Consider the following 12,227-nt stretch of genomic DNA (forward strand, 5'->3'; position numbering starts at 1 on the left):
ATGTATTTTGTAAAGTACCAGAGTTCCATAAAATTTAGACTTCAGAGTCTCAAAGTACAAAACTATAAAAATATAAAACCCAAGCAAGTAAAGCAAGTATTATACCATAAAACTATGCTTATCACAAATACTCCAGCCTGTGGATCTAAAGTTCAGAATTCTAAACACTCACACAGGTAGCTTGATGCCCTGATGATAAAATTCTACTGCAATGCAAGCCTAGCCAGGTGATTTTTTTTTTTTTTTTTTTTTTGAGACAGGGTCTCACTCTGTTGCCCACGCTGGAGTGTAGTGGTATGATCTGGGCTCACTGTATCCTCCGCCTCCCGGGTTCAAGCAATTCTCCTGCCTCAGCCTCCTGAGTAGCTGGGATTGCAGGCACATGCCACCACACATGGCTAATTTTTGTATTTTTAGTAGAGACTGGGCTTCACCGTTTTGGCTAGGCTAGTCTCAAACTCCTGGCCTCAAGTGATTTGCCTGCCTCAGCCTCCCAAAGTGCTGGGATTACAGGCATGAGCCACCGCACCCGGCCTCTAGCCACATGATTTCTTACTGCAACCCACTCTTTCTTCCAAACCAGTGAAAGTCCATGGGCTTCTAACTGGTGGTTTCACACACAACAGTGCCTAATCTGCCTATATGACACGATTTAATATTTTGTGGAAAGTTGGCCTAGAGATTGAGGATGTTAAGGAAGATTTGAAATATGAGTGAAAGTTACACAAAAGAACTAGTAGTAAAACCGAGATCCTAAATCAAGTTGTTCTTTCTCCTTTGGAAAAGGAATTCAATTTAGTTAAATCATCAAATAAACATTTATACATCCCTGTTGTGCTATGGAAATGTAAGATGTGACCATAGGAGGAGGCTGTGTGAAGGGTATACAAGGGATTCTTTGTATTATTTTTGCAACTTCCTGTGTGTCTGTAATCATTTTAAAGTATATATATATTTTTAATTATGGATGTTTACTGGATGCCAGGCATTGAGGAGCACACTCAGTGCAGGGTTGATCTGACACTCTGTGACCTGGGCAGGGAGGCTGATCAATACACAAATAACTGAACAAAGATAGCCTGCATTACAAGCTACAAAGTGCTCTGTTGTGTGGGAGTAAGAGGGATCAAACTGGAAGAATCTGGGAGTTCATTTTTGAGAAGGTGGAATTTAAGCTGAGTCTTGAGTGACGGACGATGTGACAGGAATAATAAGGGATTCCCAACAGGGAACAAGTGAGAGTGGGTTTGGGGAGAGCCAGTGGGCCCACGCAGCTGGAGCATGAGACTTAGGGAGAAGAATGGGGGAAGAGATATTAGGGAGGTAAGACTAGGAGGGTAGACCGGGCCCTCAGATGCCATGTGAGGGAGGCTGGACTTCATCAAAGGCTTCTGAACATGGGAATATATTATTAGTTTTAGTAAATTTAGTATAATAACTTTTTTCATAATATTTAGAATAGACTGGAATGGCACAAAACCAACATGATATATAGAAACTGGACTGTTCCATATTGACAAAAGTACCCACCAAAGTCCTATATTTAATACATGTAAGTTATTAGGTGGCATTTTGCAGTCATTGGGAACATAAGCTCTGAAATCAGACTACATGGGCTTGAATCCACCATACTAGCTGTGAGCCATGGGTAAGTTTCTGAACTTCACTGTGCTTCAATTTCCTCATCCGTATCACAGAGTTTTTTTGAGGAGTAACTGAAATAACTCCTGATATTTAGAACAGTGCTTGGCATAGGATAGAAACTCATAAATGTGAGCTACCATGTTAATTCAAGAAAAAAGGGAAACATTGTATGTATCAATCACTATATGTAATAAACCATGAAAATGGAGGGGAGTCATGATGCAAGAAATAAAATAGTAGAAAATCTCTAATATACTTTTTTGACTTTAGAGTATGTTAGAGTGGGGTAAGGTAGAAGAAATAAATATGCCTTAGTATGTCTTGAATTAATTTGAAATTTCCAAAAATTCAACAAAGAAGCACAGGGAAAAATCAATTTAGAGCATGATGAGTAGTTTAAAAATGGTTTTTATATTTATTGCTTTCACTATTTTTAAATTATGACATTTCATATTTGCAAAATATACAACCATGCTATCTATATCTGTGTAGATATATAGTTACATAGATGGCATAAATAATAGTAAAATGAACATGTTACTACTACTCAGTTAAAAAACTGTGATTGAGGCAGCTTGATGGCCCCCTGCAATACCCACTCTCTCACTTTTCAATAATAATAGAAATGTTTTGGCCGGTTGTGGTGGCTCACACCTGTAGTCCCAGCACTTTAGGAGGCCAAGGCAGGAGGATCATTTGGGGTCAGGCATTCGAGACCAGCCTGGCCAACATGGTGAAACCCCATCTCTACTAAAAATACAAAAATTAGCTGGGTATGGTGGCGCATGCCTGTAGTCTCAGCTACTCAGGAGGCTGAAGCAGGTGAATCTCTTGAACCTGGGAAGAGGTTGCAGTGAGCTCAGATTGCGCCACTGCACTCCAGCCTGGGCGATAGAGCAAGACTCTGTCTCTAAATAAATAAATAAACAAACAAACAAATAAATAAATAAAAGGAATTTTAGCTGGGCAGGTGGCTGGCTGTCTAAAGATTGCATTTGCAGGCTCTTTCACAGTTTGGCATAGCAACCATGTGGCCAGGTTCTGGCCAGTGGGATAAGAGCAGAAGTGATATGTGCAACCTTTGATCATGGCCTTCAGAAGAAAGGAGCATAGCAGCCCCTTCTCTTTTTCCCCTTCCAATTGGTTGGGAGTCTTGGTCAGTCATTTTTGATCACAAGGACAAGGGCAACATCCTAAGGCAGACTAATAAAATGGAAGAAGACTGTGCCTCTGACACCATCGAGCTGCCATGTAGCCCTACCATGCCTACCCAGACATCGATGTTGGAAAAATAAACTTCTATTCCATTTAGGCTGCTGTAGTTTGCTTAGCTGTACTCTAAAAAATTACCAATACCTTTGAAACTTGCCTACAATTGCATTTCCTTTCTTTCTATCAGGAGTAACCACTATCAGGATTGTACTTACAATTCTTTCCCTTTTCTTCATAACTTTGCCACATGGGAGCTGCAAAGTACAGTTGCATGTTTTTGAAGTTTATATAAGTAAAATAATACTGTGTGTATTTTGCCTATGACCTGCTGTTATGGACGGAATGGTATCCTGCCCCGCTTCCACCCCCAATTCATATGTTGAAGCCCTAATCCTCTACAATGTGATGGTATTTGGAGATGGAGCCTTTAGGATACTGGATATCATGAGGGTGGGGCCTTTATGATGGGGTTAGTGCCTTTATAAGGACTTTATAAGGAGACACCAGAGAGCTTCCTCTCTTTCTCTCTCTGTCTGCCATGTGAGGACATAGAAAGTGGCCATCTGCAAGCCAGGAAGAGAGTCCTCACTAAGAAACACACTTTGACTTTGGACTTCCCAACCTCCAGAACTGTGAGAAAGAAATTCCTGTTGTCTAAGCTATTCAGTCTATGGCATTTTGTTATGACAACCCAAGCTGACTAATACATCTGCTTTTTTTTTCACTCAACATATGCTTGTGCAATTCATTCATGTTCATAAGTGCACCCTGGAACATTACCATGTTCCAGGGCTTCTCCTATAGAAACTGAACATAGCCCAGTTGAGTATTTTTTATTTTGATTGATTTTTAGGAGTTCTTTACATAATCTGGGTACTATTCATTGTGGGTTTTGAGGAAAATACCTTTTCCCAGTTTATGGCTTGTCTTTTCATTCTCTTGATGATGTCTTTTGATGAACATTAAAAATTATCTTTAATATGGTGAAATCTGCTAATCTGGAAAAGGATTTTTTCCTTGGACTGTTCATGGCATTGGTAAATTAAAAAGTAGGTACTGTCAAGTTCACTGCACATAAACTGGCATTGTTAAAAGTGGATCTCCACCATTCCATTTCCTTTCCTGCATTTGTCAGCATTGTTTTACCCATTAAAGATGAGGAGGTACACATTCCTAAAACATATACACTTGGTCTGTAGACACACTCATTGCTCTAAGGTAGTGGTTGCCACTTTTTTCCTTAAAGGGCCTAGGAGGACATATTCCAGGCTTTGCCAGCCATATGGTCTCTGTCACAACTGAATTCAGCTGCCCTTGTAGCATGAAGGCAGCCAAACAATATGTAAGGAATAAACATGGCTTTACTTGTGGCACTGAACTTTGAATTTCATATAACTTCACATCACAAAATAGTATTCTTTGATTTTTTCCAATCATTTAAAACTGTCAAAACCATTCTTGGCTGGAGGGCTGTAGGAAAACAGGTGGTGGGCTGGGTCTGGCCCACAGGCAGCAGTTTGTGGACCCCTGTGCCAAGTGTTTGACTAAGCCGGTGAGGCAAACTGCACTCGCTGATAGAGGCTGCACCACACAAGTGTCTTGGAAGCAATTTCTGGTTTGTCCTAGGCCTTAGAGAGTGCGTGCAGATCAGAACCATGAAGTGAAGAGCAAAGCAAGAGACAGGCCTGTCTCAGGTTGTGCAACAGAACATGTTTATGACAGATGTCCCCTGTCCAAGTGAGCGCACTGTGAGATAAGGGGCCGGTGACCTACCAATGCGTGTGGCAAGCGAGCCTGTTCCCCCGTGCAGGGGGAGGACACTCCTGGGTTCCTGACCTCTACTCCAGGGAAAAGCATGTGTCAAAATATCCACCCTTGTTGGTATCAAATGCACTGAAGAAAATAGGTATTGGGATTTCAGCCATTCGGTCTCCTTCTTAGTGTTTCTCAGCCTTGATTTTCAGTTTCAAAACCTTGGTCTCTGAACCTGCAGTGAGGGGTTTCTAGGGCGAATACATGGCAGGGCCGCCTTCCTCCGTGCAGAAAGGGAGAATCGTGCTTATGTGTTTTACCAAGCGGGACAGATGGGGTCGTCACCCCGGTGACCCCAGACCTGCAGAACTGTGTTCTCACACGAAAACCCTCAGGCTCTGCAGGCAGCGCGGTCCTGCAGCGGTTGACACTGGGCGACAGGAGTCGTGTTCCCACCCCTAGGAGAGAAACCGGCTAGGTCGCGGTGCAGCCCGCTAGGAGACGACCTCAGGGCGTAATCGGACGCCGCGGGTTAAGAAATCAGACCTCAGGCGCAGTGCAGCCGGCCCCTGGGGAGTCAGGGACCTGGATGCCAATAACAGGCTGCCGTTGGCGGGCGCCGAGGGTGACCCGCGAGCGCCGCGACCGCCTCCCCGCCCCTAGCCGGACCCCTCCGCCCCGCCCCCAGCCGGACCCCTCCCCGAGGCTCGGCCCCACCCGCGAGCCGCACCCGCGGCCCCACCGCTTCGGGGCTGGGGCCCCGGGACCCGGGCAGCCCGGCTTGACCTCGACCTCCGCCGTGCGGGCCCGACCGGTGAGTCCAGCCCGGCCGGCGCAGGCCCCGGCCGCCAGCCCCTCCCTCCGCCTCTCCCTGCCCCCAATACCAGGCGCGGGCTGCGCTCGGTGGCGGCGGCGGGGCCCGCAGGCGGCCATGGCGGCAGGCGCCGGGGCCAGGCCCGCGCCGCGCTGGCTGAGGGCGCTGAGCGAGCCGCTGAGCGCGGCGCAGCTGCGGCGACTGGAGGAGCACCGCTACAGCGCGGCGGGTGTCTCGCTGCTCGAGCCGCCGCTGCAGCTCTACTGGACCTGGCTGCTGCAGTGGATCCCACTCTGGATGGCCCCTAACTCCATCACCCTGCTCGGGCTCGCCGTCAACGTGGTCACCACGCTCGTGCTCATCTCCTACTGTCCCACGGCCACCGAGGAGGTAGGGCTGGCCGCTCGCCCGAGCCTGGCCCCAGATGCGCTGCGGGCGGGTCACTGGAAGCGCCGGGGAAAGGGCAGACCCACGCGCGGCTGAGCCTCTCCTGGGTTCCGGAGGGGCTGACTGGCCTCTGCCGCGGGGGGTGCCCACCCCGGGCCGCCTGGAGACTGTCACGCCACTATCCCAATCCCGTGACCATCCTGAGCCTTCCCTGGGCAGTGGAGGGGCTGTTAAGGTCACTGCCCCCGGGCCTATGTCCGCGCAGATCCTCCCTGCGGCCGCGGACCTGCCGGAGGGCGCCTGCCCAGCTGCTATCCCATGGGCGCCAACCTGTGGGATGGACCCGCGGTCGGGTGTTTGCACACTAGGGGCTGAACACCCCCATCTCCGTCCTGCCTGGCACAGGGACTTGTGCCAAGCCCGAGACGCTCTTTGAATACTTTCATAACCGTTCGTTTCTGGAAGGTTGAGCTAGTGATCTTGAAATGACTGGTAGCGCTGATCAAAGATAAGTTAAGAGGTAACTTCCTCTTTGCTTCATCGACTTTTTCAAGAAAAACAAACTGGAATATTATCAAGGCAAATTTTTTTTTTGTCATCACAACCTAGGGATTAAAAAAGCCCAACATTTTATCAGCAATAATTACATTTGACCTTTGTCCAAAATAAGGAGTAAATTTAGGCTTTGGATAGCTGTTCATCAGAAGCACCCTTTGGGTTGAGTGTGGAGAGATAGGGGGCAGAGTGGAGTTCACTCCCATCTATAGTTTATACTACGTGGGATAAATATTACATTGCACATTCTGTGACATTACTTTCTATCCTCTGCTCCAAATAGTGAAGTCCCTTTATAATAATTTGAGTGTAGGCCTTGTGGAGGACTCATGGGGGTTGAGGTTGGATTAACAGAAATACAGTGGAAATATTTCATGCCCTCCATGCATGCATCCATTTTGTTGTTGTTTTTGAGACAGGGTTTTACTCTGTCACCCAGGGTGGAGTGCCGTGGCTGGATCTCAGCTCACCGAAACCTCCGCCTTCAGGGTTCAAGCCATTCTTCTGCCTCAGTCTTCCAAGTAGCTGGGATTACAGGTGCGCGCGACCACGGCCGACTAACTTTTGTATTTTTAGTAGATACGGGGTTTCACCATGTTGGCCAGGCTCATGGATCCTTTAAAAACAAAAATTTAATTGAGCCTACATTTTAAAATATCTTGTCAATTGATCGATATGCTTATTATGTATTTCTTTTCTTTTTCTTTCTTTCTTTTGAGACAGAGTCTCGCTCTCTCACCCAGGCTGGAGAGCAGTGTGGTGATCTTGGCTCACTGCAACCTCTGCCTCCCGGGTTCAAGCGATTCCCTTGCCTCAGCCTCCTGAGTAGCTGGGACTACAGGTGCCTGCCACCACAGCCAGCTAATTTTTGTATTTTTAGTAGAGACGGGGTTTCACCATGTTGGCCAGGCTGGCCTCGAACCCCTGACCTCAAGTGATCCGCCTTCTTTGGCCTCCCAAAGTGCTGGGATTACAGGAGTGGTGAGCCACTGCGCCAGGCTTATTACATATTTATTAGTAGACATTCCCATTGTCATTTGCCATTGCTATTCATTTACATATTACATATGAAAAGGTAAACTGCTTTAGTTTTTGGTTGTTTTGCTGCCTGTTTCTAGAATTTACCAGAGGGAGTGTATTAGAATGAAAGGATTGCTGGGTTGGAAGTGGAGGTCTTGGTTTCTAACTGACTCCTCCACCACAGACCTGCTGGGTCTGTGTTCCCACATATAAAATAGAAAATAATGCCTGCCAAAACAACTTGACAAGGATGCAGTGAGGACCAAATGATATATATGCAGATAAATGTAAAAGATTGTGATGTGCCTAACAAATTAAAAATATTACTCAACACATTAAAAATATTACTGTTATCAGACAACATCCTGAAAACACATAATGAAATTTAGTTTTGATTGGGTCCAGATTTAGCTAACAGCATTTGGATGTTTCTGATATTGGCCAGTTAAGTTGTGGACTCTTCAATGTTATTATTAATTTAAGAAGCATTTGTTGAACACTTAGAAAGAGCAGGGCATACAAAAAAAGTCAAGACCTTCTGCTTAGGGAGGTAAATGGAGGCCTGATGGAAGAGGTACATTTATGATTAATTAATTTTTAGGATCAGCCTCGTGAAAAAAAAAAAAAAAAAAAAAAAGGGTGGAGGGTGGGGATTGGAGGCATTTAAAAATAAAGTGCAAAATCAAATGGCCCCAGAAGGGAAAATGAGAGTTAAAAACAAGAGTTTCTGAAATGTATGTCATTAGAACCTGCATATGCTTCTGAGTGACTGATGCAGGGAGGGGATATGCCATTACAGGATCCACATTGTTTGTTTGGTGAAAGCCCAGCAATAGTGTGAAGAGCATAGCAGTTTCTGGCTATTTTCCCTTAAGGTCATAGAACTAGCAAATGACTGGATCAGGTAGGATTCAGATCTAAGTTGGTATGACTTCAAAAATAAAAAGATCTTATGTTTTATATAATACAAATATGTAAAGTGCTCTTACATCCATGGTTGCATTTGTGTCTTGTATCAGCCAAAGAGGTTGGCAAGTGTTCCGCTCCCTGCAATGGCCTTCCTACCACTTCAATATTTCTTCTATCCATCTATCCTAAAGTAAGAGTAGTATATGTTTTCATAAGAGGAAATTGAAGCCCAGAGATGTTAAGTGACTTTCACCTAGCTTGAGACTTGTTTTCTGATTCTCAGACTTAAGAATTCTTAGTGCTTTTCAGACTTGACAGGTTGCTTTCTGGAAGGGTCAGAAAAAACACATAAGGTTTTTGGATTTAGATGCTTGGCTTTATCTACTCATATAGGCTTTAATACTGAGTGCATTAATAACAACATTTGATATGTTTTTAACTACAATGCTAATTTCTAGAACATGACTGGGGATAAAGGAAAACTAATAGAAAAGAAAGTTGTGATTAATATTTAGCTTCTGCAAACTGCTTTTCAAGCCATCATTTCTTTTAAGGAACTTTCTACTCCAGCCAAATTGAACTTCTTACTATAGCAAGGATTTTTCTCCTTCTTATCCCTCTCTTTTCCCCTTCCTCTTCCTTTCTTCTGTACCAGTTATCCAACTATGTACCCATCTTTCAACACCCAATTCTAACACTATATCCTGATGAAAGTTATATTCCTTTTCCTAAGTCAAATCTACCACTCTGAATTCCCATGATAATGACAATAATAACTTTTACTGGGTATTTACTGTGTACCAGAGATGATTTTAAGTCACTTTTATCCTATTATCTCATTGAATCCTCTCACAACCTTATGAATAAGGTACTACTAATATCCTCATTTTATAGATGAGAAACTGAAGGAAAATTAACCTCTTCTAGAGTCACATACATTTCAGTGGGGGCCAGGATTCCAAGCCAGAAGCTATGCTTCCTTTGTAGGGCTTTGTAGCTCTCCTGTGGATCTTCACCATTTTATTTTGGTTATCTGTGTCCTTATTGAGCAGGACAACCTACTGGATTTTAAGTTCAGACAGCAATTGCTCGTTCATTTGTATAATCTCTATAGCACAGTGCTTTACATCAAACAGATGCTTATAATTTTGCATCAAACAGATGCATGAATGAAATAACACAATGTAATGTCAAGAGATGATGTTTTTCAATCCTTATTCAGTTTTAGCTGTTCTTGGGTTAAATACCTAGCAATTGTTTGGCCTTGGTAGTTTTAAGTAGAGTAAGCAAGTGTTAGGGCAAATGGAGAAAACAAGAACTTTGTCTCCTCACTTTGATGAAGCAGTTCTATCTGAACATCACCCTAAGTAGGTAGTCCCTGGTCCCCATTCCTTGGCTACCTAATCTTAAAATAGAATCATAGATTCTTAGAGTTTGGAAGGACCTTAGAGATTATTTAATGCAATTCCTATATATATATATATATATATATATATATATATATATATATATTCCTACCTAGTGATTTGAATCTAGTTCTTCTAGCTCCAGCCTAGTAGCATTCTCTCCTACTAACTCCATGCACTTGTGTTTGACTGGTATAAGCTGTTACTCCATTCTCTATTACATATCTGATTAAATGTTTCTGCCCTGTCTTTGTGATCTGTACATATAAATCCATGTCAGTGTCTTTATTAAGAATATGTTTATAGCAGGAACAAGTGCCTAGCTTAAGGTCAGTTCAAAGGGCATTAATTAATGCATTTCTTGTGTTTATGATGATAAAGAGTTGAACTGAAAAGCAAGTATACCTGAGCATGCCAGAAACACCTTAAGAAATGGTTTATTCTCTGTTTAAATAACTCATTTAAATAACTCATATTTTAAACAGAGAATAAACCATTTCTTAAGGTTATCTTTGTACTAAATATTGTCTTTGTATTACATATTGAAGAGTTATTTTTGGGGGGGGGGAATAATAGAAAGAAAAGAAAATAACCTTTAGATTCCTACTCAGACTTTTTTTTATAGGTTTGGTTTCTTTGAGATCTAGTATATTTCCTTTTTAATCACTCTTTTACTCCCACTTTTTTTTTTAAACCAGCTGAGTAACATTTCAAGCATCATTTATTAAGGCAGGACTCTTGTAAGGGCGTGACCTCTCTCATTAAAACAAAATGTAAACTCCAGAATGTGGAGGTAGCTTCCCTTGATTCCTATGGCTTCACTATACTTAATTCCTAAAGAATAAAACTGTTTCTCCTTTCAAATTCTGGTTCAAGTGTGGATAAAACATGGCATTGTGGTATTTAGAAGAAGCTTTAAATTTTCCCCCTGGTGCATTTGATTGGGGTATAAGGCTACAACCAGACCACTTGAGTTTTGTGAAGTTAAAGAACAGAACAGAAGCTAACCAGTACAATTGATGTGGATAATACATTTGGCCTCAGGACAATTCTCTTCACACCTCTCGCTCTTTTTGTTCTTCTTAGCACAGTGACAGGCTGGCATTTTCAACAAGAACCCTAGTAAGTATTAAAGAAGAAAGAAAATCAAAATGATTCACACTAAATATAAAAATAAAGGCCACCTTTCAAAGTACAGATTTCTCAGGTCGTGAGAAAACCCCGTTGGCCCCGAAGTGCTGGTTTAACTGCATTTATGTGCGATGTCTGTCTTGTTTCCTTTGCTGCAGCTTATAACCTGCCTAATTTCCTAAAAATGGATGTGCTCTTCTCAAATGCTGGTTCTTAAACTGAGCCAAGACCAAAGGTCTGGGTCGAAACCAGTAAGTCTCTAGGGCCTTCCTGATTGGCTTGGCAGAGAGTAGTCTTACCTTTTCTGACCACCAAGTCTCCTCTGGAGCCTCCGCAGGTCTCAGGTGGGAACCCTCCCCCTGTAAACAAGGAAGGGCTCTGCCCATCACAGGCTCCCAGTAAACAATGTCATAACCACATCTTAGGCACTTACTGGGTTAGAGCAGTTGCAGGAATGGGGCAATCAGTCATTTCTACTTCTTATGTCTTCCAGAGTCAGGTTAGCAGTCTATTAGAAATTCCATAAATTCTCTTTTAAAAATCATAGAATCTCTTGTGACCCTTGGAATAATGAAATGAAAAAAAAAAAAATCTTAAGAGTCACCTGTCTGGGTAGAAAGTCTACCTTTAACAGCATACTAACATTACATTTTTTTCACATATGCACAGTATGTCTTCTAATTTCCTTTCTTCCTACCTCTTAGAAATGCAGTTTCTATTTTCATGAAGAAAGAAGTCAATCAATATTTGGATAATTGAAATCTTCTTGTTACCAGCTGACCTAATGGTTATTGGTTATCTAATTCTCTTCTGCATAGCTGTCAATTCATCCAAGGCCATTTCAAGCAAAGAGTTGGGTTTTTTTGTTTGTTTGTTTGTTTTCAGTATAAAAATTTACATAATGAACATTGTATAGTTCCAATATTTCCTAGTTTGGGAAGATTTTTGCTTTTATATATTATCTACACTCACTTTTATTTACTATTTTTCTTTACGTCAACTTTAAATCAACTCTCTTTTACAAACTTAGACTCTTACTCTGACTTAGTATTTATTAAATCATAGATATGATATGCTATTTTTCTTTTTTTTGAGATGGAGTTTCGCTGCTGTTGTCCAGGCTGGAGTGCAATGGTGCAATCTTGGCTCACTGCTACCTCTGCCTCCTGGCTTCAAGTGATTCTCCTGCCTCAGCCTCCCAAGCAGCTGGGATTACAGGTGTGTGCCACCATGCCTGGCTAATTTTGTGTTTTTAGTAGAGATGGGGTTTGACTATATTGGTCAGGCTGGGCTCGAACTCCTGGCCTCAGGTGATCCAACCACCTCAGCCTCCCAAAGTGCTGGGATTACAGTCATGAGCCACCACACCTGGCCCTATTTTTCAAAATACATTAATT

The 12,227-nt window shown here is 42.9% G+C and overlaps 1 protein-coding gene across 1 annotated transcript in view; it reads left to right on the plus strand.

Annotated features, from left to right (window-relative positions):
* Positions 1 to 12,227, plus strand: part of CHPT1 (choline phosphotransferase 1) — a 154,759-nt gene that overhangs the window by 119,837 nt on the left and 22,695 nt on the right. Inside the window, exon 2 of the mRNA XM_050750225.1 lies at positions 5,517 to 5,812. Within this exon, the coding sequence (XP_050606182.1) occupies positions 5,540 to 5,812 (273 nt within the window). The 5' untranslated portion in view covers positions 5,517 to 5,539. The remainder of the gene's footprint in view (positions 1 to 5,516; positions 5,813 to 12,227) is intronic.

Source organism: Macaca thibetana, chromosome 11, assembly GCF_024542745.1.
Source record: "Macaca thibetana thibetana isolate TM-01 chromosome 11, ASM2454274v1, whole genome shotgun sequence".
Classification (NCBI taxonomy): Eukaryota; Metazoa; Chordata; class Mammalia; order Primates; family Cercopithecidae; genus Macaca; species Macaca thibetana.